This window comes from Melospiza georgiana, chromosome 16, assembly GCF_028018845.1.
Source record: "Melospiza georgiana isolate bMelGeo1 chromosome 16, bMelGeo1.pri, whole genome shotgun sequence".
In the NCBI taxonomy this organism is placed as follows: domain Eukaryota; kingdom Metazoa; phylum Chordata; class Aves; order Passeriformes; family Passerellidae; genus Melospiza; species Melospiza georgiana.
This window is the reverse complement of record NC_080445.1, coordinates 2,053,971-2,081,445: the sequence shown is the minus strand read 5'-3', so window position 1 is coordinate 2,081,445 and position 27,475 is coordinate 2,053,971. Positions and strand designations below refer to the sequence as shown.

The window sequence follows — 27,475 nt, the reverse complement described above, 5'->3', positions numbered from 1 at the left end:
ACACCACTAACCCACACCATGAAATGCCACATCCACTGATGTTTCCAGCATTTTCAGGGATGGTGACTCCACCTTCCAGTGTTTAACCACCCCTCCAAGGAGGAAATATTTCCTAAAATGCCACCTGACACATCTGCCTGGCACAGAGCACATTGCAATCCTGGTCTCAGGGAACAAAAAAACCCCAGGAAACACAAGATGGATGCAGAAACATCCTCAGCTGATGGTGTTCCAGCAGTTCCATCCCTCCTGTCTCAACCCAAGCCTCACCTTGCTTCCCAATGTGCCAAAGCTTTCCTTCCTCAGCCTTTCACAGTCCCCTCTCTGCTCTCCCTGCTTTTCCTGGAGGCTCCTGTGAGGGACCTGGCTGGGGCACTGTGACATCCCTGGGGTCCCTGATCACAGCTGGCACCAGAGCTGTGCCTGGAACTTGTCCTTTGTCACCTGTGGGACACAGATTTGCTCTCCTGCTCAAAGCCACCCTCACTCTCTTCTCCCAAAGCCAGTCCCAGATGGAAAGCAGGGATGTGGCTGGAGGAACAGAAGGAACAGACCCCACAAAAGCCCCTCTGAGGTGTGGAAGTCACTCCATGTCCCTCTGCACAAAGTGGCCAAACGGTGCCAACCCTGCCTGGCCTGAAGCTCATCAGAGCCCCTGTCCCAGCACCAGGGGCTGGCTGGGATTTCCACACATTCCTGATGGAATGCAGCTGCCAGGAGCACTCTGCTCTCCTGCTGGGGGCTGGATGCTGCTGGGTTTATTCTACCTGCCAGCTGAAACTCAAACAATCCTGGCTGCAGCTGCCAGCCCCAGTGTCACCCCGGGGCTCTGCAGTGGGGCTGCGTGGGATCAGGGCACTGGGGATGGATGCAGATGGGCAAAAAACACATCTGGGGGTCCTGTGGAACTGAGAACACCCCCAGTTTGCAGCAGGGAAAGCTGTCACTGTCACCTGCCTGTCACTGTCACCTGCCTGTCACTGTCACCTTCTATCCCAACCCCTCACCAGAGAGAACAATTGATGGCACAAGTGAGGGGAAGCAAGCACTGGGAAACATTCCTGCAGTTCCACGGGGAATTTTGGGATATTCCCGTGGCTGATGAGCACATGCAGAGCAAGCAAAGCCCCCCCTGCTCTGGCTCTGCCCTGGGGGGAGCTATGACCTCAGCCCTGCCCTGCTGAGGTGCTGCTCCTGTCTGCTCCAAGGCCCAGGAAGGGAAGGATCTCCAGGATCTCTTTCCCTTATATAGTAAAAAAAAATATCCCAAGAGAAGGAAAACAGAGCAGGGGAGGAGCCCTTAAATTGGAGAAAAGGGGGAGAGAGGAGGTTCTGTGTGGAAGGCTGTGGTTTATCCATGACCACGGTCCAGCAGCAAGCCGGGACACCTGGATTTTCCCTGCCAGCAATTCCTGCTGCCCTGCCTTGATCCCTGATCCCCTCGAGGTGGGAATGACACTTCCAGGTGGAAATCTCCACGTGGGAGCTGCTGCTGGCTCTGCTCCCCAACCTGGTGCTGACCTGACAGCAAGAGGGCCTGGATGTGCAATAAAAACATCTTGGGGCACAAAAGATGGAAAACATCCCTTTCTTCCCAAAGTTCCCCAGGAAAAGCCCTTCCCTGAGGTGGAGACAGAATTCAGGTTGTGGAAAAAGCTGAATTTCCATCACTGATGTGTTCTCCAGTGATCCAACCAAGGCTTGGGGAATCCTCTCACTGCTGGGACCTTGAGTGGGAGAGCTCAGAGTGCAGCTGGCACAGCCCAAATGACACTGGCAAGGGGGTTTATTTACCTTACCAGAAAAAAAAAATCAAGCAATAAAATTGCCTCAACCTATATTAATATACAAAATAATATACAAATATTAAAGATGCTGCTAAAAAAGTTTTGTTTCCAGTTAAACCAACCAGTACCCATATAAATACTTATACTACTATCAGACAAAATAAAACAAAATCCTAGAATTCCTTTTTAACAATCAAAAAACCCAAAGCACTCCTGAGTCTCACACCATTCCTACCACAGCCACACACACACTGGGCTGAATTTTCACATCCCAGCCTGGGCTGGGGGAATCACTTTTCCTCAAATCCTGCCAGTGTGTGAGTCCTGAAAATTGGATCCTGTGAAAATCTGGAAGGGAGAAGAAGTTTTGCCAGCTGAAAGCGTGAACCTCAGCTCAGGGTAGTATTTTATTGACTCGCAACTCAAAAGGAATTTCAGCAATTTGCTTCAAACACTGCTGAAAAATCCTGCTCTGCTTTCTGAGTAAGTGCTGAGCTTTCCATGCCAAACCAATTTTTCAAGCCAAAATTGACAAACGCTAAAGCAGGACGTCACTGCTGAAGCGAGCGCTGCCTTCAATCACACAGAATGACTTTTACTCCACAATAATGAAATGTTCTACTCAAAACCAACACTCCTCTCACTCTGACAAGCCACGGACCACTGGGTGCACCTCAAGGTCAGCTCCTGCTCCAAAGGCAGCTGCTCCCAACGAAACATGCCATGGATGAGGGATCAGAAAAGCAATTAAAAGCTCTTTGAACAGCAATAGCTTGGAACAAATACTAATTTGTACTTCTCTGCTGAGGAGAGAATATAAAATAACGTTTCTAGTGCCATTTGATGTAAATGGAGCTTTTTATGTGGAGTCATTACAAGCACCAACAGCTCCTTCAGTGAATTCTTCTGGGAAGCTGAGTGGGGGGCTCGTGGGTCATTTCCCTCTGCAGGGACCACACCAGCACCTCTCCTGGAAAAATGAGGGGCTCTGTCCTTCTCCTGGTTAATCCCAAAGCTGGGATTTGAGGCAGGCTGTAGGAACAGCAATTATTTCCTCAGAACACTCAGAGATCCTGACTCTGGGGCAAAAAGGAATCAGTTTTCCACTTAGGAATGTTCTGGGATGGGATCCCTGTGCCAGGATCCAGCCCACCAGCCCAAGGTGGTGCCTTTGGAGTGCCCTGCTCCCTGCTCAGTGCTGCAGTGCCATGGCACATTCTCAGATCCTCTGGAGAGCTGTCAGCTGCAATGAATGCAGAACAAAACTCATCCAATGTTCTGAAATGGCCTGGAAGATTAATGCAAGGATTGCTTCTCTCTTTGTACTTGGCTCTCCTCATCCGTGGGAGCGCTCCTTGTGCTGGGGATGGATGGATTAATGAATTAATAAATAAATAAAAAACAAGTAAATAAACACAGCACTGGAGGGGAGAAATAAAAGCCAGGGAGGACTCCACAGCAGGCAATTAACCTTTGAAATCCAAGCTGAGCTGCTGCTAATGAGCAGCACCCTGGAACTCTGAGTTCCCAGCCATGCCCCAGATGGAGCTGGCTCTGAACCCTGAGGATGCCCTGGGCAGGATCTGGCTGCTCCCAACGCCTGGAATGCCAAGGAAACACTTCCCATCAGCAGCTGCCCTGATCTCCTGCCACCAGTGGGCTGTGCTGCCCTGAGAAAAGCTCTGCACAGCACTTCTGGTGTCTCCTCACCTTCCCCAGGAGCTGTCACGGGACAGGATCCCCTGGAGGGTTTGGAACAATGCTTGGAATATTTGTTAGGGAGAGATTCTCCCCTGGAGAGGCCCTGGCATGGATTCTCAGAGCAGCTGTGGCTGCCCCTGGATCCCTGGCAGTGCCCAAGGCCAGGCTGGATGAGGTTTGGAGCAGCCTGGGATGGTGGAAGGTGTCCCTGCCATGGTGAGGAGGAATGAGATGATGATGATGATGATGTTTCAAGTCCCTTCCAACCCAAACCATTCCGTGGCTCCATGACTCACCCAAGCTCTGTGCTCTAAAGGGGGTGGTGCCATTTAGCCAGGAGCAGCCAGGTGAGCAGACTGGTGGGAATCTCACATTCCCATAAAAACACAGACTGAGGTCCTGAGGGGCCTTGGGTGAGGCCAGGGCTCTCTTTGTCTGGAAGCAGCACCCGAGGCTGCGGCAGTACAGCCCCAGCTCCTCCTGACAGGATCCAGGGAATGGGATGGAGCTGTCCCACAGGAGGGTCAGGCTGGATTTTAGGGAAAGGTTGCTGGGCACTGCCCAGGCTCCCCAGGGAATGGGCACAGCCCTGAGGCTGCCAGAGCTCCAGGAAGGTTTGGACACCACTCCAGGGATGCCCAGAGTGGGATTTGGGGGTGTCTGTGCAGGGCTGGAGGGTCCCTGTGGCTCCCTCCTGACTCAGGATGTTCTGTGATTCCAAAATCCAAGCAGTCCCGGGAGCCTGGTGGGTTTTGCCTCCAGCCTGGCACCTTCCAGCCAGGATTCCCTCATCCAGCAGAGCTGGACAATGATGCTCCACTGCCTCAAGAGGGCTCCGTGAGACTTCTCTGCAGAGCTCGGCCGCGTCCCAGGATGAGAGGAGGAACAGCAGGACCAGCCTGCTCTGTTCCATCTCCCCTCACCCTCCCCACACACACAGCACCGAGGCTTTGGCTCAATAAAAATCGATTTTCTGTGTCCCTCTACCTGCAAAGCCACTGGGGACTGCGGAGAAGTTTGGGGAAAAAGAAGCAAAAAAAACATGAGTAAATTGTATAAAAGGGATGGGGCATTTCCCTATGGACACTGAGGTTTGGGATGGGTTTCCCTGGGGCTGCTGCTCTCGTTTGTTTGCAGTTTGATCCAACCAGACAATGGCCTAAAAAAAGTGGTGAAAGTCAAGAGCAGAGAAGCTGCTGAAGCTGTTTCACTCTGCAGAAATGTTGGGAAGTGTTGGTGGGACAGGTTTCCTAGAGAAGCTGTGGATGTCCCATCCCTGGATGTGTCCAAGGCCAAGTTGGATAGGGAACAACCTGGGACAGTGGAAGGTGTCCCTGCCCTTGGCAAAGTGGATGAACTTTAAAATTACAACCATTCCAGGATTCTGTGGTTGTGTCCAGCAGAGCCCTTCCAATGCTGTCACCAGCAGAGCACAGGCTCCCCTGGATTCCCTAAAAACTGCTCTTGGAGTAACACGGAACAGCAAGGAAAAGAGGAGAGCTACAGTGCAGCTCCTAAATCCTTTTAACTCGGGGAACGGCCTCTGCATTTGGCAGGATGGAGAAGACAACAACAACACCCACACCTGGTTACAGCCTAGAGAGGCTCAGAACTTCCCACCTGGAACCCTCTGGGGGCAGATGCTGGGCAGCACCCAGCAAGCTGTGATGCCACTGCTGTTCCTGCCAGGCTCACGGCCCCAGAGGAGCCATTCCCCCTCCCTCCACCCCAACACGCAGCTCTGCCTCTTTACAGACACCTCCTCCTGCTCTCCACACCAACCAGCCCCACTCTGAGCCTTGCAGCCAATTCTCACACGAGAGGGGCTCCCAAATCCCTCCCACTTTGCCCACAGAAGCCACAGAGTTTTGTGCCAAAATCCAGAGCAGTTTCCTGTTGGATTTGGGCAGTCCCTCAGCCCCTGGGACACGGCTGGGAGGTGAGGTGACACCAAGCTGGGCTCTGACACTCCACACCTCATTATCCCAGTGTCCCAGGCACGTGGGGGGAGAACTTTTCCAGGTTTCACTTCCATTTGCCTCCCTTTTTATTGGGCAGTGCCTGTGAGCAGAGCTGGCAGCAATCTGCCACTCCACAGCCAAAAAGCTTCGGAATCTTTATTGCCATTGGCTTTGAGATGCCCTAAAGCCAAGCTTTTACAAGGTAAAATCCAATAAAAGCCAGCCAGCTACAGCTCTCCTTTGTTAGCAGCAAGGCTGTAATTATCCCAGTTCGCTTTTATGGGACTGATTGGGGACACACTCCATGTGATCCTGGATTTTCTCCTGCTGCCTGCCTCAGGTTTTCCCCAAGCTCCCATCACGGCAAAATCCAAGGGCTGACAAAGCTGTATCCGCCTGACAAAAGAGTATCCATGCAGAAATGAGGGATGAATGGCCTATTCAGAAGCCACTGACAAGGTGTATTTCCCAATTTTAGAACTTCTTGTGGAACAACGAAGCAGGATTCAACAGGGAGCTGACAGGGACAGCTCAATCTCTGCTGGATTTGGACACTTTGCTGTAATTCTGATTTGTCGTTGCACGGTTGAGGTTGTTTTAGCTGAGTCCTGGTTTTTTTTTTTTGTTTTGGAAAGAAAATAAGTCTTAGCCTAAAATAGGGGAGGTTAAAGCACAGGAGTGGAGAGAAAATGAAGTAGCAGCACTCCAGAGGGTTTTTTGTCATGGTCCTGAGCAGTGCTTAATCCTGGGAAATGATGGAGAAGGAGCTGCAGAGCCTCTCTCTTGTCCTGCCTTTGGGTGGATTATGCTGCTCTGCCTTTCCTCCTCATTCCCAAACAGACAGGCCATGGAAGAGAGGAGGAGCAGCTTTAAAAATAACCCTGACCTGGTCGTGACCCTGCAGGGAAGGTTTTGGGGAAGCACTGGATGCCTTTGATCCCAGAAAAACAGACCTGGCCTCGTTGGGATGCGTTTCCTGCACCTGACACAGAGTTCAGGTGACATGAGAAATTCCCAAGCGTGCCTCGACAAAACAGCAGAAAATCCCCAATTATTCCAAGATAGGAAAGCCCAGAAGAACAGAACTTTGCCAGGGTGACCAAGTGGAGATGCCCTCCTGTCTCAGCTCCCTGTCCCATGGCACAGCCCCTCCAGTCCCAGCTGTCCTCAGCTCCAGCTCTGCTTCCTGCCATCCCAGCACTGGGAAGAACGGCACCATTCCTCTAAACACTTCAATAAAGTCCTACTCACACCCTGTGAGAGCAAATTAAAGGGTTTGGAGCCTTCAGGGACACCCTAATTTCTTTCTCTTTGTTGCTTTTAGTATTGCCTTAAACTTAAATAAGTTTAAGTCTTATTTGAAGCTCCAGATCAAAGAAGAAATTTCTGCCTGGGTTATCTCCAGCACAACCATCAGACCAAAGGTATTTCCACCACAAAAATTCCTACTTGTATGAATAATTCCCAGCCAACGAGCAGCGAGGCTCTGAGCAGACACATCCACCACACACATTTCAGCTCTGCACAGCCCAGCAGCACTTCCAAGTGTCCTACACCCCAAAGCCTTCTCCTGCTCCTCACGGGGTCATCTTCAGCCCCGTTTCCAACCACAAAAATCATTGTTCCTCCTGACATTGCTTTAGAGCCACCCCAAGCCACCCTTGCAGGAGCAGCCAAATTCCAAACCCCAAACCCTGAGGGGTCACTCACCTGCTCGTGGTACTCGATGCCCATGCTGAGGGTGTTGATGAGGATGGCGATCATGATCCCGCGGTTGAAGTACTTGCTCTCCACGATCCTCTTGAGTTTGGTGCCGAACGCCTTCCAGAGCTTCACCACCTTGTTCCTCTCCTTGGCCTTCTTCTTCTTCCTCCTCCTCCTGCCGCGCTGCTGCTGGAGCTGGTCGCGGTGGTCGCCGTGGCGCAGGTCCTGCGTGAACTCGTAGACGCCGTTGCTGTCGGAGTCGCCGTTGCTGTCGGAGTCGCTGAGGGCGAACTCGGGGTCGTCCAGGAGGCTGGCACAGAAGGGACAGTCCTGCAGCTCGCAGCTCAGCCCGGGGCCACCAGCGCTGGGCAGGGCCCCGGCGGCGCTCAGCCCCGACAGCCGGCTGGGCGTCCGGCGGAGACCTGCGGGGCAAGGGCACCGTGAGACACCCAGAGACACCACTGAGAGACACCACTGAGAGACACCACTGATTGCCACCATGAGACCACCAGGGAGCTGAGAGACACCATTGAGAGTCACCACTGAAAGCCACCACGAACTGAGAGCCACGATGAGACACTGCTGAGAGCTACCAGACACTGAGAGCCACTGTGGGACTGCTGAGAGCCACCAGACACAGAGACACCACTGAGAACCACCATGCACCAAGGGCCACTATAAGGCATCACTGAAAGCCAACATGCACTGAGAGCCACGATGAGACACTGCTGAGGGCCACGAGACACTGAGAGCCACCATGAGACACCACCAAGAGCCACCATGGACCACCAAAAGTCACCATGCACTGAGAGACACCACCAAGAGCCACCATGCACTGAGAGCCACCACACACTGAGAGCCACCACCACGAGACACCACTGAGAGCCACCAGATACCAAGAGCCACCGTGGGCCATGAGCCTCTGCAAGACACTACTGACAGCTATCGTGGTGACACCACCAAAAGCCACCATGGGCAATCAAGAGCCACCGAGAGCCACCATGTGTCAGGAGATATTGTGCACCAAAAGCCACCATGTACCAAGAGCCACTGAGAGCCAGTACACACTGGGAGCCACCAAGAGCCACTGTGAGCCACACAAGAGGTTATTCCTTCTTGTCCTGTTGTTCCCTGGCAGCACAGCCTGACCCCCCTGGCTGTCCCCTCCTGTCAGGGAGTTGTGCAGAGCCAGAAGGTCTCCCCAAGCCTCCTTTTCTCCAGGCTGAGCCACCACAGCTGCTCCTCACAGGAATTATTCCCCAGACCCTAAAAAAGCCTTCCATCCATATATCCTCCCAGGCAGCTCTGGTGGTTGCCTCATTTTCCCCTCCTGGTCCCTTTTCCCACCCTCTACCCCCTCTATGGGCTCTCCACGGAGCGTGGCCTTCATTTTGTGTCCCGGGCTGAGGGAAGAGTGACAGTGCCATCCCTCCCTTTCCATTATTCCTGATTATCCCTGGGCAGCTCCCATCATTAACGATCTCTGAGCGCTATCAAGCTGTTCCACCCAATTTAGCCACCACTGCCATTTAGCTCCTAATGAGGAGGGAGAGGGAGAAGGGACCAAAGGTGGCTGCTGGGATCACAGCTCGGAGAGTCACCGAGTCCCCTCTGTCTCCTTCAGCCTTTAATAAAGCTCAGGTGGATTCGCTGCCTGAGGCACAGGGCTGAGCCTTCAGGAGGATTTAAAATCAAACACATGTTTTTTGTGGTGTGAGGAGAAATGCTGGCTGTCCTGGAGCCAGGGAATGGAAGGACAGGGACAAGAGTAACTGGGATGATTTGATGGAACAGCACCCAGATTTTATTTCCTCATATTTAGGAATCCAGTCCTTAAGTTTCCTCATATTTAGGAACCTTATTCTCAGTCTCCTTATATTTAGCAACCAGATATTAATGGCATGAGCACAGGATGCTTCCCACAGAATTCCGTTTAAGCATCGATTCCTTGAGATTCAGGGACATGAGGCAAAGGGACAATTTTCCCCTCTCCCAGAACCATGGAAAAGACCTCTAAGTTCACCTCTAAGTCAATTAAACCACATCCATAAGTGCCATATCCATGTGGAGGTGGGATGGCGACCACTTGGATCAGTTTGGAAGCAGTGGCTGCTCCTGGCTCTGAGCCCTGGAGCTTGGAGCTCACCCAGCAGGAATGCTGATTCCAGCCCCAGCTCCGAACCAAGCCAACGCATCCCTTCGCTGGAAAACCAGGATGTGGCAAGAGTCAAAACACATTTTCCTTGCCTGAATGTCACAGGGGTACCAGTGGCCTTCAGAAGGGCCTTGGAGGACGTGCCTGGCTCCCGGGCATTGCGTCACGGCCACAGCCAGGATCAGGAATGTTTCGCCCCTTGCACGGTGCTCCTGCTCAGGACTGAGCCAAGGGGGGAGAAGGCTCAGCCCAGCCCCAGGAGCAGCACAGGGAGGGGGTTTGCCAGATGGCTTTTAATGCTATCAAAGTGTTAAAAACGATATGAAAAGCCCTGGCGCCGCAGATGTCTTCAAAATACCAGAGTCTCCTTGGCTGCCTGCTAAAATAACCTCCAGCATTGCAGGGCACGGGAACACGGGGAACAGGCTGTACTCGGAGCTCTTCAAATCCACAACAAAAGAGGCAGGAGAATGCTCTCTCCCACCACTGCATCCTTCCCAGCAGACACCAACCTGGCCTCCAGCTGGGGCTGGGAGAGCCCGGGCTGTTAATGCTCCTTAAAGCTCTCAATTAGCACTTCTGTGCTCTCCCTGCACTAGTCTTGTACTGAACACGCTCTGCTTGTTGGCTTGGGAAAAAAGAAAGAGAGACAATTAAAGGCTCTTTGTTTCCCCAAAAAAGGCTGAGGGAGGGTTGGGAGAGCTTGGGATTCTTGCTCGTGGCTCCTTTGCTGATTTTTAGGGATGGAGAAATGGGAATTGAGGGCTGTGCCTGGCAGAGTTCCACTCTGGCACTTAAAGATCATCCCAAAGCTTGGAAGTCACATCCAGCACCCCTGGAAGTCACATCCATCACTCCTGGTGCAGAACTGACCCTGACCCAGCCCTGCAGGAGTGGCTGAGAAGGGCCTGGAAAGAGGCAGATCCATGGAAGGGAGGATCCATGGGCACTCACAGGGTCTCCGGGTCTGCCCCAATCCCTCCCCAGCCTGTTTCCCTCAGGGGATGGATGAGCAGCCTCTCCCCACCTTCCAGCCCTTCCCAGCTGTGAGCACACTTCTGGAAGAGACAAAACAATTCCAGGAGATTTGTTTAAAGCATTTTGGCATCCTCTGGGCTGAAATCCCTCAGTGGAAAGAGGACACTGTAATTGCATTATTAATGACAACTCAATCTAATCCCAGCTTTCAAAGAACCACCCCAGGCTGCGGGAAAATCTCCTAAATCACCGAGTTGGCTCGGGGATGTCACAGTTGGGACTGAGATTTGGGCCTTTCTTCTCCTAAAAAGGACCCCAGCAGCAAGCAGGAGGATCCAAACTCTGACTTCAACACCTCTCCTGCTCCTTTCTTTCCCAATTCCAGCCTTCTGCAGAGCCCGTGTTTTTATTTCAAGGTAAAAACGCATTCTCCTAAAAACCTTCACTAATTGGCACAGCTAAGGATGAAGCAGTGATTTATAAAAAGTCCTTGCTGAACAACAGAACTGTTGGCAGTAACCTTGCCCCCCGTGCCAAGCTCCCGAGCGTTCGGAAGCGTCTGCCCGAGGCAGTTTCTATAAACAATCCACTTTTACCCTTTTGTGTGGTCCTTAAAAACAACAAAATTAACAAAGGCAAGCCTCCCGAACCCTCTGTCAAGCAAGCTTTCCTGTGACCCCCCTCAAAGCCAGGCTTGGTATTTTTTCAGCACATCCATCGCCAGGGTAAATATTTGTGTCCATGCAGACGCAAATAAACAGTTTTGGAAAACACAGGCATTGAAAAAACCAAATGACGAGTTTGGCTTAAAGAGATTAAAAAATAGAAGCTGGATCTTTGTGACTTTTCACTGTTGGAGGGCTTAAGAGTATTTTGCAGCTTTTAGCTCCAGCCACGAGGACTGGAAAAACATTTTATAAAATAGAAATCCAAGTGTTGCGTGTAATCACTGCTCCAGTGGGTGATTTATATGTGAGGGGAGATAAAACCTCCCTGGCTGTGCTGGGGTGGCTGCATCTGTGCAGAGAGGATGGGACAGAGGCACTGAACAGTTCCCCAAAATCCTCCCCAGACTGAATGGAGCCCCAAATCTGCAGCAAAACTCAGTTCCACGTTTCTTCTGCACACAGGGAAAGCCTGAGATGCGCAGCTCTGCTCCTGTCCTGCCCTCCACACGTCCTCTGAGCACTGAAACTGCGGCTCCTCCTTGCCAAAAAGAGATTCAGAGGCTCCAGGGCCCAGCAGAGCAGAACTGGACGTGTCTGGTTCGAGTTCTTTCAGTGCCTGCCTGTATTAAACGTCTCAGTTTGCTTTATCTTATGCTTCTCCTGCAGATTCCACCTGCTCATCCTTTTCAAGAACCCCTGGGGGTTCTCTGCTGGAGCTCCAGCATCCACTGGAGCTGTAATCCCAGGGGCTGCAGAGCTCTGGGATTGGGTGGGGAGAGTGGGAGCACCTCCAGGATATCACAAAGCACACGAGAGCTCAAACCCTGATGTTGTAAGCACAGCAAAGAGGCCTCCACAGGCCTCAAGGTCCACGAGAGCTCAAACCCTGATTTTGTAACCACAGCAAAGAGGCCTCCACCATCCATGACGGCAAATCCAAGGATTTACCTGTCCCACAGCACACTCCCAACCATCCCATCCTCAGCACCACACACTAAAACCTCAACTCTGGAGCCATTTGCCCTTCTCCCAGACTAACCCCAGCTCTGTTGCCCTTACCATGCTCTCCCACCAGCTGCTGCAGCTTCCCATACGAATCCAGGCCCAGACTCCCGGGGCTGTTCCCCACGGCCGCCGGAGAATTCCCGTTCTTCTTCCCTTTGGGCAAGGCCGCCACGCCGGCCCTGCCGCCGGGCGAGGGCAGGATGGTGGGGTAGTTCATGCTGCCCTGGCTGCCCAGCCCAGCCAGTTTGGTGCCCACGGGGCTGCTGGCGGCCCTGCAGCCCCCGGGAGGCCCCTCCACGTGGCAGTCGGCGTGGTAGATGCTGTGCACGGCGCCGGCGGGGCCCTGCGGCCTGGGCGAGGCGGGCGGCGGCAGCATCAGCTGCCGGCCTGGCTTCATCACCTGCAGCTCCAGCTCGCAGAGCTCGGGGTTGGCACGAGGCCCCCGCGGGCTCCCGTTGCTGATGTGGTAGTGGTGGTGGTGATGGTGGTGGTGGTGGTGGATCAGGTGGTGGATGGAGGTGATTCTCCTCCTGCTCCGCTGGCTCTGCCCGCCGCCGCCGCTGCTGTTGGGGTTGACTTTTTTCCGGCGTTTGCTCTGCCAGTTGTTGTAGAGGCGGATGGTTCTTCTCTTCACCTTCCTGAAGATGTGGCAGATGTACTTGAGCAGTTCCTCGTAGCAGCTCCCTGGCTCTGAGAAGCTGGCGATGGTGCTGTCATTGGACAGGTAGCGCGCCCGCTGCTCCTGCATCAGCTGGTTCTCCCGCTGCTTGGTCTCTGAGAATTGGGTGGCAATCACCACCAGGCACAGGTTGATCATGAAGAAGGAGCCAACCTGTGGGGAGAACAGGGCAAGGAGTCAGCAGGTGTTGGAATTCAGGCTGTCCTGGATTGCCAGGACCCTGACAGGGGGCTCAGAGACCGTGGCACAGAGCAAGGCACCTGTGACTTTGATTATGATGCATGGAAAAAGTTACCAACCTTACATGAGGATCTGCAAGCCACAAAAGTATAAGGAGAATAATAATTAGTTTGTCACGAGGTGGAAAAATAGATTTTTTGGGGTTTTTAGAATGGGGGTTCAGGGGACAAGATGGAGGAATCTGGGCATGCCCTTTCTCCTTCTTCTTCTTGGCCTCCATCTTCTGCTGTGATGTTGGCACTTTTGGATTGGTTTAGAGTAGAAGCTCACTGTCTAACATAGGTGATAGTTATTGGAAAGTAATTGTAAATATTGTACATGTAGTTTTTAGTATAAAAAGATAAAACTTTTTTAGTATAAAAATATAACAACCCCCCAGGGGTGGCCAGAGTGCCTCTGTTTGTCCTGCTGAGCGGACCTCGGCTGGACAGGAGAAAGAATTTTATAGATAAGAAACAATAAACAACCTTGAGACCGAGAACTGAAGAGTTCTGACTCCTTCTTTGACCACTGCCCTGGGAAAAGAGACTTTCAAACTTATCTCAGGATCATGCTGAGCAGCAGAAGCCCTGAGAAGCAGGGGTGGCATGGAGTGAGGGAAGCTCCTCACCACCATACATGGTTCTTGGCAATCCTGGGATTTCCAAACGTGCCAAATCCCAGGGGCTGCTTGCCAAATGTGCTGCCAACGTGTGCCTTAGCTGCTAAACTGCTCTGAAGCATGATCAATGATTTTAGCTCCACTCTCCTCTCCTCCAAGCAGACATTTGCTAACACAAGTGTAGGAAACACACACAGTGCCCAGCACAACGTTGCTTTGGACATTCACTAAGGTCTTGGAATTCTCAAAGGTCTTGGAAAAGACCTTTGGGATCATCGAGTCAAGCCTATGACCCAACACCTCCTCATCAACCAAACCATGGCCCTGAATGCCACATTTTCCCCTCCTGGTCTTGTTAAACACATCCAGGATGGTGACTCCAGCCCCTGCCTGGGCAGAACATTCCAGGGCCCAGTCACTTACAGTGAACAACTTTTTTCCTGAAATTTGGCCAGCCAGCAGGGAAAGATGATTTCAAGTCCAGTTGGTGCTGGTTTGAAATATCCTCTTCTCTTCTTCAATCATTTCACACCCCAAAAGAGTGGGGTGAAATCATTTTGGGGGTACAGTCAGGACCCAAGGATCTGTGATCTTGTGCTCCTGTGGCTCCCTGACCTAGAAAAGCATCTCCAGGACACTCAGTGCTCCAGAGGGGCTGATTCAGTCCCTGGGTGAGCTGATCTGCTCTTGGGGGACACCAAATTCTCAAAATCAAGTCCCAAGGACAAGATGTGACCTAAAGCTGCATCCTCCCCTCAGCTGTGGAGCCCACAAAGTTATTTCTCACCACTCTGGTTCCTAAATCAGCCAGAGGGAAACGTCCAGCAGAGAATTGGTGCCTGAGGGGTGAAAAGGGAGTGACCTCAGGGCAGGGATGGATTGAACCTGGAATTGTCTGGTGAATGCTCAGGGGAGCCGTGTGGAGATGGTTTGTGGTGCTGCTGTATCAGCCTGGATGCAGCCACAGAAGCAGCAGAGGTGCCTTTCCCAGCTCCAGGTGACTTGGGCAGGAGTCACCTTCTGCCTTTTCCACATGGATCCACTTGGAGAGAACAGCTCAGTGGAGTGGAGCATGAATCTCTGTTCATGGCCCATTGCTCCAGCTCAGGAACCCCTGACTTCTCCAGGGCACTCTCACCCTGCTCTCATCCAGGTTTCCACTGCTGCTGGGAACTGGTTGGGATTCCCAAGGCCTCCAAACCCACCCTGACAAAGACAGGGTCACCTGGAAGGACTGGCCAGTCACAAAATCACTTTTAAACACCTCCATCCCATGTCTTGCCTGAAATCTTTGTGCTACCTTCCACTCCTGCCTTAAATATTTCAATTTTACACTTCCTGGAGGAGGTTGTGCCCTTTGGAAACCAGAACCTTATGGAGATGGACTGGCAGCTCCTGAAGACAACCCCCAGCACCTCCAGTGGGTGACATTTTGTTTTTAGGAATGTGAGAGCTCAGAGAGGTGCACTGCTGCTATGAGAATTATTATTATTTAAAGGGTTCCAGGTGAAATTCAAAGGTTTGAGGGCTCTCCAAAGAAATGAGGCTCCCTCTGGCACACTGAGGAGGAAAAACCTGGATTTTTGGGCACAGACACATCCAGATGACAAGACCAAGAGTGGAAAGGCAAGAGGGAGGGAAAGTCCTGAATCCTGAATCTTGCCTGGTTCTTCCCTGTGGAAAAAAACAGGGAACAACTTCACCCCCCAAGGAAAAGGAATAAGAGAATCTGCCAAGTCATACTTACTATGATAAGCAATATAAAATATATAAAATTGTAAAAAGAGTGTGCATCCATCACGTAATACATGATGTCCACCCATCCTTCCAGGGTTATCACCTGCAGGGAGACAGATAAAAAGAGTGTGAGGACAAAAGTCACCCCAAAAGTTGTTAAATATCCACATTCCCACAGGGCCAGCTACCCATCCCTCCACAGAAAGTCTTGGGATCCATCCCAAGTTTGTTTGAGAGAGAAGGAATGGTGACAAAGGGCTGGCCCGAGGTTCCTACAGGAATCTGGTACAATCAAAACCATGAAACATTCAAATAAACCACCTGAAACACTGGTTCTGAGGCAAAGAAATTCCAAGGAGGGATTAAAATCCCAAAAACAAAACCTCCTTTCCCTGCAGAGATCTGGAGTTTTACCTCAAGCTGCTGGTTTTGTAATGTAACCCAGAAAATTCCCACATTTTTAACTTGATTTTGTGTCTGCAAACCCAATTTCCTTGTTGATTCCTCCTGGCTCAGCATTCCAAGTGCACCACCACTATCATAGTGGGAGAGCATCTGAATGGAAGAGAGGCTTTAATTAAATGTAGACTTGATTTAAGGCTCGTTTTCTCAGCCTTCCTTCCACTAAAAAAAGCAGCTGAGGGTTTAATTAACACCACCCAGGCTGTGTGCACAGCAAAGCGAGCTCTGCCACGTAATTTACACTTTTTATTTAGATAAAATACCCCAAACTTTCAGTGCTGGCTTGCTACTAGAGCTGAAATTCCACCCTGGAACTGCAATTTCCATCAAAATCCGAGCTCCTGTCTGAACCCACTCCCAGGGACATCCCCCATCACCACCACCCCACCCGAGCCTGGGGGAACTTGGGAAACCCCACAATTTCAGTGGCACCATCCCTGATTCAAACCCCACAATTTCAGTGGCACCATCCCTGACATAAACCCCACAATTTCAGTGGCACCATCCCTGACATAAACCCCACAATTTCAGTGGCACCATCCCTGACATAAACCCCACAATTTCAGTGCCATCATCCCTGATTCAAACCCCACAATTTCAGTGCCATCATCCCTAATTCAAACCCCACAATTTCAGTGCCATAGTCCCTGATTCAAACCCCACAATTTCAGTGCCATCATCCCTGATTCAAATCCCACAATTTCAGGCATCATCCCTGATTTAAATCACGTTTGCAGGGAAGGAATTGCTGAGGGAAGAGAAGGGGTGTAGGGGATTTTCTGCCTGGTGTGTCCCCAAAAGCTGGTCCATAAACCCTGAAACAGTGAATAAACCTTGCAGGGAACTCAGGCATGAATCCATGAATTCCCTGGGTTTTTTTGCTAGAGGAACAGAAGGAAACTCCTGGATAAGGATCTTCAGGACACAACCACACATTCACACAACCATCAGAACCCAGAGAGCAGCTTGGGGCTGCTGCCTCTTTGGGATTTCTCACCCTCAATTCAAAATGCTGATGTTTTCCCAGCAATTTTCTGACCTTCTTCTCGTGGAGGCTCACCCCCACCGAGTGAGGAGGCAGCACAGCTAAAACCAACCAAGCTCATCTGCCAAGGAGGAGATAAATTGTGAAATTTGTCCCTGCAGCTGTTCCCCGTGTCAGGGCTGTTAAAGGCTGGTGGCGATCAGGTCTGACACCTCTGCTGCTCCTCCTCACATCCACCAGCTGCTCCTCCACATCCCACCCTTGTTGATCAGCCAGCAGGAAGGACTGGCCAGTCACAAAATCACTTTTAAACACCTCCATCCCATGTCCTGCCTGAAATCTCGGAGCTACCTTCCCCTCCTGCCTTCAATATTTCACTTTTCCACTTCCTGGAGGAGGTTGTGCCCTTTGGAAACCAGCACCTTGCGGAGATGGACTGGCAGCTCCTGGAGACACCCCCAGCACCTCCAGTGGGTGATATTTTGTTTTTAGGAATGTGAGAGCTCAGAGGGATGCACTGCTGCTATGAGAATTACAGCACTCAGCAAAGCTTGGCTTCCCAGAATTCCAGAATGCTTCAGGTTGGAAAGGACCTCAGAGCCTGTCCGTCCGTCCATCCATCCATCCATCCATCCATCCATCCATCCATCCATCCATCCATCCATCCATCCATCCATCCATCCATCCATCCATCCATCCATCCATCCATCCATCCATCCATCCATCCCACCCCTACCATGGACACCTCCCACTGTCCCAGCCTGCTCCAAACCCATCCAGCCTGGCCTGAACATTTCCAGCAGCCACAGCTTCTCTGGGAATTCCATTCCAGCCTCTCCCCAGCCTCACAGGGAAGAATTTCTCCCCAAAATCCCATCCAACCCTGCCCTCTGCCAGTTTAAATCCACTGCCCCTTGTCCTGCCACAAACAGCTTTAACCAAACCCCAGAAGATTCTTTACCCATCATTAACCCCAGGATCAACCCAGGGCAGGTTTTTATCCCCATTTTCCCCCTGGTGCTGTTATTCCCATGGGGTGGGAAGGGGTTAAACTGCCTGGGTGCTCATCCATGAGGAACAGCCCAGCAATCAAACCCCTCCTGTCCTTTCCTGCCTCTCCCTGAGCACATTTCCAGAGAACAAAGTCCTTTTGGGGCAGGTGCTGTGTCTGTGAGGGCTCTGTGCACAGCTGAGCCTCCCACAGCCCTTGCAGGGTCACGTCAGGAGGTGACACCAAATCTCTGCCCCTTTCCCAGGAATTATTCCCTCTCTCCTTTCCCTCGGGATGCTTAGAAGGCTCTCCAGCCATTCCCACTGAGGGATGAAAAACCCAAGGACCCCAAAAATATGGGATGCACCTCTACATTGGATTTGGATTTAGCTGGAAATCCTCAAATCCAATGGATTAAACCTGTTAAACACAGAGAAAGGAAAAGGAGTCACCTGAGGGCTTCTGAGCCAGCACTGAAGGCCCACCAGCCCTTGCAGGGATATTTTTGTTGCATGAGAGGCAGCATTTCCCACAGGAATCAATCAACACCCCCTGTTCCTCCTCTGGAGGGTGAAAATGCTCACCAGCTCTCTGAATATTCCAGGTGTAATTAGAATTTGTGTTATTTACTGCTCATTTGTAAAGCAGGGGGAGATGCAGGAGGGACAAAGAGACCTCTGGGGATTGTCCTGGTGTTTGGCACGTTGGGGGGTTCATTCCTGGGCTGCCAGGATCCAGGAGCAAATCTAATTTTTTTTTAACATCTCCTGGAAAAGAGGAGGCTCCCAGACATCCAGCAGGGTTTTTAATCCCAAAGCTCTGGGGAAATGCAGGACAACACGTGCACAGGCACCTGCAAGGGCTGGGCTCCTTCCAGCCTCATCCCTGCTGGGTTTCAAGGACTACCCGAGGTCATCTTTCCCTGATCCAAGGAAAAACGCACATCCCCAGCAAGGCCCTGCTGGAAATGGGAACCAGAGCACCAGGAGCTGATTTATAAACCCCCAGCTAAAGCCTTTAACTGGTTTTGGAAGCCAAACTGGGGCACCTGCACAAGGTTTGCTGCTTTGATCCCACCCTCCCATGCCTGGAAGTGTTCCAGGCCAGCTTGGATGGGCTTGGAGCAGCCTGGGAGGGTGGAAGGGGTCCCTGTCCAAACCGGAGGGGTTTTTTTGCAGCCCAAAGCCCTGTGGGATTCCATGGACTCAGACCCAGCAGCTCGGGGACGTTCATCCAGCACTGCTTTGCTCATTCCACCGAGGAGAAAGGACTTTCTCCTCTCTCCATCCCCACTCTGATTAATCCACTTCACTGCCCTTCCAAGCCCTCCAGGGACGTCCCCCAAAGCCCTGGAGCACCTTCCTGGTGTTTCCCAATCTGGGCAATCCCTGCTCAGCAATTAAAGGCTGTTCAAGACCTGCTTGTTCACACGGGGCCTCTCCAAAGGCTCCAGTTCAAAGGCTCCCACCAACACGATCCACAATTATTTATCAGCCAGATAAGAGGGTGAGAACTTGCTCCTAATTCTGCTCTGATGGGAAAGATGTGCGAGGCACAGGGAAATCAGCAGCTGCAGGGCCAGAGCTGGGAGATTCAATTAGGGTGATTGGCAGGGTGGTGCTGGAGGTGCTGCTCCTGCTCCTCACCTGGGGCACAGGAGGTACCTGGGAAAGGATTTCTGCCTTGCCAGGAGAACAGGGCTGTCCTCTCACCCCACTCAGCTCCTGGGTGATGCTCAGCTCCTTCCCTGCTCCTCCAGTTCTCTACCCCTTCCCCAGGGTTGGGATAAACCATTTCTCTCCCATTAATACCAGTAAATCTCTCAGTTTTGCCCAATTCTCTCTCCCCTCACTGCAAGAATTTAACAGAAAACTCCCTCAGGGGAACACACAGACAGGTTTTGATTTCAGTGATGCTTGGCTTGAACACTCCCCAAGCACCTGACTCACAGGAGCAGGATGAGTGTGGACAAAACCCAATCAGATTTAATTTTTTTAGGTCTTTGCTGATTCTGATCCCCCTGCTCTGCTCATGCCACAGTAATTTCATCAGCTGTAATAAAGATGCTCGTCTGATTTATAGGAGAGTAATTGGGGACAGAATCAGATCTTCTAGGCAAGCTAATCAGAGTCAATCTAAAACTCCAGAGTGAAAATCACGAGGGAAATGGAGATTAAAGCTGCTGGCAATTAACTCAGACCTCCTCAGCGCTCCCAGGGAGGCAGCAGGTTTACACTGCTTTTTCTGGGGTCACTTCAGAGCTTGCACTGAACGATTTTCTTTTATTGTGTCGAGAAGTTTTCATCATAAACCCTCTTTCCTTTGAGCTCTGCCAAAATCTTTGCAAATTCTTGGCTGCAGCCGACTCCAAGAGAGCGGGACGGGTTTGTTTGTTTTTTTTTTTTTTTGCTCCAGTGTCAGATAACAAAGAGCAAAAAGAATCATCCAGGGGGAGAAAACCTCGCTCAGACTCCAAGTTCCACGAGTCAAGGGCTGAATTCCTGGCTGCTGGAAAGCACCAAGGGCTGGTGCCAGAGCTGCAGCTCCAAACCCACCTCCAGCTCCTCGGATCAGTCGAGGGAAGGTTGGAAAGGTGCCGTGTGGAGCGAGCCTGGGATGATCAGAACCCAGCACAGGGCACACAAAACTCCAGCCTGGAGCTGTCTCGTGGCAAGATTTCCCTGCTCTGATTACCTGAACAAACTTCATTTGGAGTGACAGCCTCTCTGAGCAGGCACCCAAAATCAGCATCGCTCTCTTATTAAAATCCTGATAAAATGCAGCTCTGGCAACCAGAAATTCCTTCTGATTCCAGGGTTGCAGCTGCTAGCTGAGCTCAGTGCCTGGCTGAGGCAGGAGATGCTCTGGAAACCCAGAGAAAGCCACATTTGAAGACTTCATCTTGACTGACACTTCTAATTTGCACTCAGCCGCTTTTCCTTCGGCCTAAATTGAGTCCTTTGGGGGACAAAAAAATGGGAATTATCCGCATCCAAATCAATTATCCTGAACCCAACAGCAACTCTGAGGATGGCCATGAGTGTTTGGGGTCATTTAGTTTTTATCTCCTCATTCCCCTGGCCCTGCTATGAGGCTTTCTGATATTTTATTTTCATCAAACTTATCAAGATGGGATCCAGTGCTATAAATTGTGAGAGTTATTAATTACCCTGATGGCTTCAGGAAGTTTTATAAGGCCTTTAACTTCCATTTCTGAAAGCCTCTTATCTGAATTTCACCCTCTTGGGCAACGTGGATTTGGCTCCCAGGCACTGCCCAGTGAATATTCCAGGGAATATTGCACAGGCAGAGCGAGCTTGGCAGATAATCAAATCCCTATTTTTGAAGCCAACGTCACCATTTTAATTATTTCCTCCCGAAACATCTCGTTAAGGAACCTCTGTGGCCAGAAAAACAGGTTTATTACATTGAGAAACATCCTTTGAACAGATGCTTTTCCTTTCACTTCGAGGCCTTGTCATTTCTTTATAAATTGAGCCTTGCAGAGCAGGAATCTGCTCTGAAAAGTGGCCCTAAATGATGGGAAAAAAGGAAATTGTGCTTCTTTCCCTGCCTTGGGCTCCTGACCTGTCAAATCTGGTCCCATAAATGCAATGCCTGGGCAGTGCTGGCAGCTCTTGGTGGATTTTGAGAAGCAAAGTGGGAATTGAGGTGTGGGGTGAAGCCAGACATGTCATTGATGCTGTTGTTTGTCACACAAACCCTCATGGAATGGTAGCCCTGGCATCAAAACCAGCCCAAATCCCAGTTTGGCTCCAAAGGAAGGCAAATTATTGTTGCAAGGCCCTCATCTGACAGCAAAACACTCCCCGATTTCCCTCAGCTGCTGCTCCCACAAATCCCCCCCAGCCCATATTCCTGAGTTTGATGATGATCCCTGTCCCCATGGATTGTGAAAGGACCCTTGGCAAAGGGAAGGGTTTAACTGCTCACCTGAGCCCTGGGAGCCCCACAAATCCCAGATTTCTGCAGAGCCCAGCTGGGACAGGAAGGGTTTGCCATGAGGGAAAGGGGAAAGGGGAAAGGGGAAAGGGGAAAGGGGAAAGGGGAAAGGAAGGCTGCGATCTCCGCTTCCAGCTGAGGGGATTTTACTGATTTACTGATTCCAAACCATATCTGGGAGGATGAGGCCGGGAAATGAGGGTGAAGGAGCTGCACCTTTGGCCCAGGGGAAAGGTCACAGGGTAGATTTGGGGCAACCAAAGCAAAATGAGATTTTCCTGTGAGAATTATGGATTTATGGAATATCCTGGGCTGGAAGGAGCAGAGTTCAACCCTGACACCCCAACAACCCCACCCTGGGCCTCCCTTGATTGGTGTCCAAAGCCTCCTGGAGCTCTGGCAGCCTCAGGGCCATGCTCATTCCCTGGGGAGTTGTTCCAATGCCCCACCACCCTCTAGGGCAAGAACCTTTCCCTAAAACCCAACCTAACCCTCCCCGGCACAGCGACAGCCATTCCCTTGGATCAATTGTTGATGTTCCTCACAACCAGCAGCTTTTTGCTCTCCTAACTGGTCTCTGGTTCAGGTCCTGCTGCAGGACCCCTCTTCCTACTCCAAACACAAGAATCCACGGTTGAGCTTGGATGAAACTCTCCCAGACTCCAGAGGTTTGCAAGCCCAATCTCCATCTCCAGGAGGTTTTAATTCCATCCAGCACCCCCACGGGTCATGGAACCACTCCTGGCATCAGGGTGGCCTCTCTGCCCTGTCCTACACGACACAACTCCTCCCAACCTTCAAAACAAAGATTTTCCAAAGGCAACAAATCCCTCTTGGAAGCACGCTCCGAGCTGCTTGAAAAGGGCTGGGTATTTTTAGCTGGGGTATTCAGCCTGAGAGCTCTTCAAATGCAGCAAGTGCTGTTTATTTGGCTGACCAAATTAAAAAAAGCAACAGCAACAGAGCTCAAACCCCGTCATTTCCAGGGAAATATTTTCGGTGATCCAAAACAGATTCGAGTTGAGTGACAAAGCATCATCTCCAAGCAGTGGGAATGAAAAGCTCCAAACTCTTTTTCTTGCCAAATTCAGCACAGAGAAGCGCTGCTGACACACTCTCCAATTTAAAGGCTGAGCCATTGGAGGAAAAAAATTCCCGAATCCCAAATTTCTCTGCTCAATGAACACTGAAAACACAGGCACCCAGTGTGACAGCTCCTGAAAACACAGCCCCAAAATGACTTTGGGCACAGCTGGAAACCTCAGACCTCTTCCTCCCATTCCACCTTTTTTGGTTCTTTCCCAAAATCTGCAGGGAGTAAGGGAGCAGAGTGGGCAGAGAAGGGATTAACATCACCTTTGGACAGTGCTGCAGCCAATGGGAAAACCATCCCTCTTGGATCTGCCTGGGATCGCTTTTTCCTTCAACTTTTGCCAGAAGCATCACCCCTGGAGTAAAGTGTGAGTAGGGGCCTTGCTTTCCTACAAATCCTATGAGAAATTACCCACTCAAAGCTTCTCTGCTTTGCAAAGCAGCCGAAATATCTCTTCTTGCCAAACTTTCAGCTCTCCAATCCCTTTTTATATTATCAGGATTTCTGCACTCAGGCCTGGCCACCCGCAGGCTGCAGGTCAGGGAGGTGGGAAGGTTTTGGTTGCTGCACTGGGACTGTCAGTAATTCCAATTAAATTGGACTTTGTTGAGGTGGGTAATTCATCATCTGCTGCGTGACAACAATACCTGTAATTACTGCTCCGATTGTTGGGGCTGGAATTCATGTGCAATAAAGGGATCTTCATATCATGCCAAACCTCACAGTTAATTTAGGTTCCATCTCCTTTCATTTAGTCTGTAATAAGCTAATTAGTTCACCTAATTTGCCACAGAACGTGCCTTTGTAACGAATACAGACACGAATTAGCCTCTTGCACAACAAATGAGGGGAAGCAAAACATGAATCACTTTCAGGATTACATAAGGAATTATCATCCTTTACAGCACTCAGGGATGCAGCCATTCCCTTGATTATTTTTAATTTTCTTATTTGCACCAGCTTCTTCTGTCTCTGACTCCTCCTTGGGAGGTGGACAACACATTTCCCTGTTTTCCTGCTGTCACCTGTCCTGGCTCTGGGAAGTTCAGGGCCACTCCCTCTGAAAGAAATCTTTTAAAATCTTAGTTCTGGTGCCTAAAAGTGCTCACTTATCCTTGGGACAGCTTTGCTGGATGTTCTAGAGTGGAAATCTTCAGACTTTTCTGCTTTTTTTCTGCTTTTGGTTTGGTTTATTCGTGGTCTGAACGGCATCAAACTGCCCTGGGAAACTCCTGGGCACTTCCTGCACTTGGAAAGTTCCTCCTGGGGGCTTCATTTCATCCCCCTCCCTTCTGACAGCTCCTAAACCACACCAGATCATGGAATCCTGGAATGGGTTGGGTTGGAAGGGACCTGAAATCCCATCCAGTCCCATCTGTGCTGTGGGCAGGGACCCCTCCCATCATCCCAGCCTGGCCCTGCACACTCCCAGGGATGAGACCTGTTGCAGACAACTTTCATAAAAAATCCTTTCCTTAGGATTTTTTTCCTCCTGAGAAGCTGAGAAACTTCAAGAACAAAATATAAACAATAGTTATATTCTGCTGTGAAATGCAACAGGTGGATCTTTGATTGGCCCATCTTAGATGTTTGTAATTAATGGCCAATGACAGCCCAGCGGGCTCGGACAGAGAGCGGAGACACAAACCTTTGTTATCATTCTTGCCATTCTATTCTTAGCCAGCCTTCTGATGAAACCTTTTCTTCTATTCTTTTAGTATAGTTTTAATGTAATATATATCATAAAATAATAAATCAAGCCTTCTGAAACATGGAGTCAGATCCTCATCTCTTCCCTCAACCTCAGACCCCTGTGAACACGGTCACAGAGACCACCTCTGCCAGGGCCTCACCACCTCCCTTTCCTTCCCCCGATCCCCTCCACCCCTGCCCTGTGCCAGGGGAAGCTGTTCCCCCTTCTCCTGGCACTCCAGACCCTTTCCAGCTCCTGGAAGGTCCCCCAGGCCCCTCTTTTCCAGGCTGAGCACCCCAAGGTTCCCGGCTCATTTGGGATAAATCCTGAGGGATCTCTGTGCAGCAGCCACCTGAGCTGGCCACAATTCCCACTGGAGATCTGCCAGCCCTCGGGGCCCTCTCCCCATCTCAGAACCCCTGCACAGTGCCAGAGGTTGGGTTCATTATGCTGCAGAAAAATGGCTCAGCACAGCCAGCCCTGTCTCACCCCAGTAACTCAACCCCGATCCCCAGGGAAGCTCAGAGTTCCTAAATCCATCAGCTGGGCTTTCTGCACCACCTCCTCAGAGCCCTCATCCCGCTGCTGAGCTGGTGCTGTCCAGCTCCAGCTGTTCATTGTGCTACCCAGCACAATCCCATGGATTTATGTGCTGAACCTTCCCTGCTTCCAGCAATTGTTTGGATTCAGCACCTCACCTCCTGCACTGATGATTTCCCACGTCCAGGTTGAGGCAGCACCTTTGCTGCCTCTTTACCTGGAATTAAATCATCCCCAGCTCCTAAAAACGAGCCCTGACTTCCAGCAGGAATAAACACATGAGAAGAGCTTTTGGCTGGAAATCCTCTGGAGCCTTTGGATGGCCTGAGCAGAGATAAAACAAATCATCGACCTCCTGGCAGCTGCCAAAACCATCTGAGGACAGGAGATCCCCCTCTGCCAGACATTGTGCTGCCCAAAGGAACCAGCTGAAACCTCTCCTGGGGCTGGGGGCCCTTCCTAAAATTCAACTGGGCCTTTTAAGGATGAGGAAATCAAATGGAATGAAGATTTGCAGCCTGGAAAATTGCTCAGGAAGGGAAAAGGCAGCAGGACCCCTCTGAGGAAGCTCCTGATCCTCCTCTGTGTCCTTTCCCTGAGCAAAGGAACCAGATGGGATCTCCTGGGAACATCCCTCAGATCCTTCAAAGAGCAGGAAAAGGAGAATTCCCTCTGCCCTTTACCCAGCACTCACTAGCAGCCAGCAGCTCCTCTCTTCCTCACTAATCCCAAAGCATTTTCCCAATGGGAAAATTTGGATTCAGATCTGCCTGAACTCCTCTGGGTTTGGTTCTGAGCCTCTGGCACCAGCACAGTGACCCAAGGGCAGCTCCTGAGGAGCAGGGAAGGTGCTCAGAGCCAACATTCCCCACTCTGCAACCCCCAGGTGAAAGCTGGAAGTGATGAACTTCATGGATACCATGGAACTGGGAGGAAATCCATAAACGAAACACAGAGCTGTGGATGAGTAATTATTCCTCATTAACGAAGCTGAAAGGAGAATTCTGCTCTAGGAACAGATGTCACCTCCACTTCAGGGGGACTGAATCAACCAGGGCACCCAGCCAGAGCCAAAGAAATGCTGCAACACCAGGAAGTGCCCATTAAAAATGGGAAAGAACACCGGGATCTTCCAGCTGGGCAGCCCTGGGAAACCACAGACTCTGGACATGAGAATCCATGGAAAATCCTTCCCTTATGAAGAGTTTTATCACCTGTAAAATCTCCCCCAGTCCCAGTGAGAAGCACTTTGGTGTTTTCTGAAGTGCCTCAAAAGAGACTGAAATTCCCTGGGGGCAGAATTTCCTCTCAGGAATTTTGGCCAGAACTGATTGTTCCCCCTTCCAGCATTCCATGCTCACCAGGATCACCCTGGGATTTAAAACCAAGCCTAAGCCATGCCAGCTTCCTTCATTTTAGCGTGAAATTAAATCTTGCTTAAAAACCTCAACAGCACTTTCAGTTTCCTGACGCTCCAGCAACGAAGACCCTGCTCCCAAAAATCCCAGGGATTTATGTGATTTACAGAGGTGGAACTTGCCATGCATTTTTCTGCCTCCAGAAGTTATTTTCCCTCTTTTCGAATGATTTAAAAAGAAAAGTTTCTTCTCTCCACATGCTCTCCTGCACCATTTATTGCCTGATTCATTCATTCCCTATTTCTTGATTTCCAGTTTCACTCAGGGCTGAGCAAATTCCTTCCAACTTTGCTGCACTCACCAAAATGCAAAAACCTTCCCGAGAGCAAAAAACGACAAACCCAAAACAAGGAAAAAACAGGAAATCAACAAAAAAACCCCCAACAAAACAATGAAAAAAATCCCATTTTTGGGAGAACCCTACCTGAAAAATAGCAATCCAGGCATATCCAATATTATCAAAATTGATGGCCCCGTTGTGGGGGTTGACGTCCCCGGCCATGCAGATGTTGTAGTACTGGTTCCAGTTGATGCAGGAGTTCCTGCTGGGCTCGGGGCTGGCCAGGCTGGGGCTGTAGGACTCCATGCTCAGGGTGCACTCCACCTTGGACTCCTTCCTGCTGGGGATGTTGGAGCACCTCTGCATGCCGTTCTCCCGGTGCGAGGAGCAGATGAAGGGGTTCTCCTCCGCCTCGTCCGGCCGGTAGTAGGGGTGCAGGAAGGTCAGGTTGTATGTCCTGGATGAGGTGGAAAAGAAGGAAAAGGAGGAGGGTAAAAAAAAATGGTTCATGATTAATTATTAAGGCCATTAAAAGTGTTTTTGGTGGAAAGGAAAGGGGGAGATGTTGGGATGTTGGGGGACACAAGACAGAGGATGGATGTTGGACCTGGTTGACATCAGAGATTTGATAACAGGATGGCTTGGCAAAAGCAAAGGGAGCTTTGAAAATTAGACCTGGATTGCAAGAAGGTTCAATTGTCAGGAAAATTAATCCACAAACACCAGAGGTTTATGTCCAGAAAGGAGACAGGAATCCTTTTATTTTATTCGAACAAAAGGAGAGGCCATGGGGCATTCCCCTGGGGTCTACGGAATTTTTGGAGGACGCAGCCT

General features: G+C 50.7%; 1 protein-coding gene across 1 annotated transcript in view; it reads right to left on the bottom strand.

Annotated features, from left to right (window-relative positions):
• The window catches only part of CACNA1H (calcium voltage-gated channel subunit alpha1 H), a 108,720-nt gene that overhangs the window by 65,883 nt on the left and 15,362 nt on the right, over positions 1-27,475 (bottom strand). Inside the window, exons 5-8 of the mRNA XM_058035191.1 lie at positions 26,786-27,098; positions 15,227-15,319; positions 12,014-12,791; positions 7,160-7,575 (exon numbers count right to left, since the gene is read on the bottom strand). Coding sequence (XP_057891174.1) covers positions 7,160-7,575; positions 12,014-12,791; positions 15,227-15,319; positions 26,786-27,098 — 1,600 coding nt within the window. The remainder of the gene's footprint in view (positions 1-7,159; positions 7,576-12,013; positions 12,792-15,226; positions 15,320-26,785; positions 27,099-27,475) is intronic.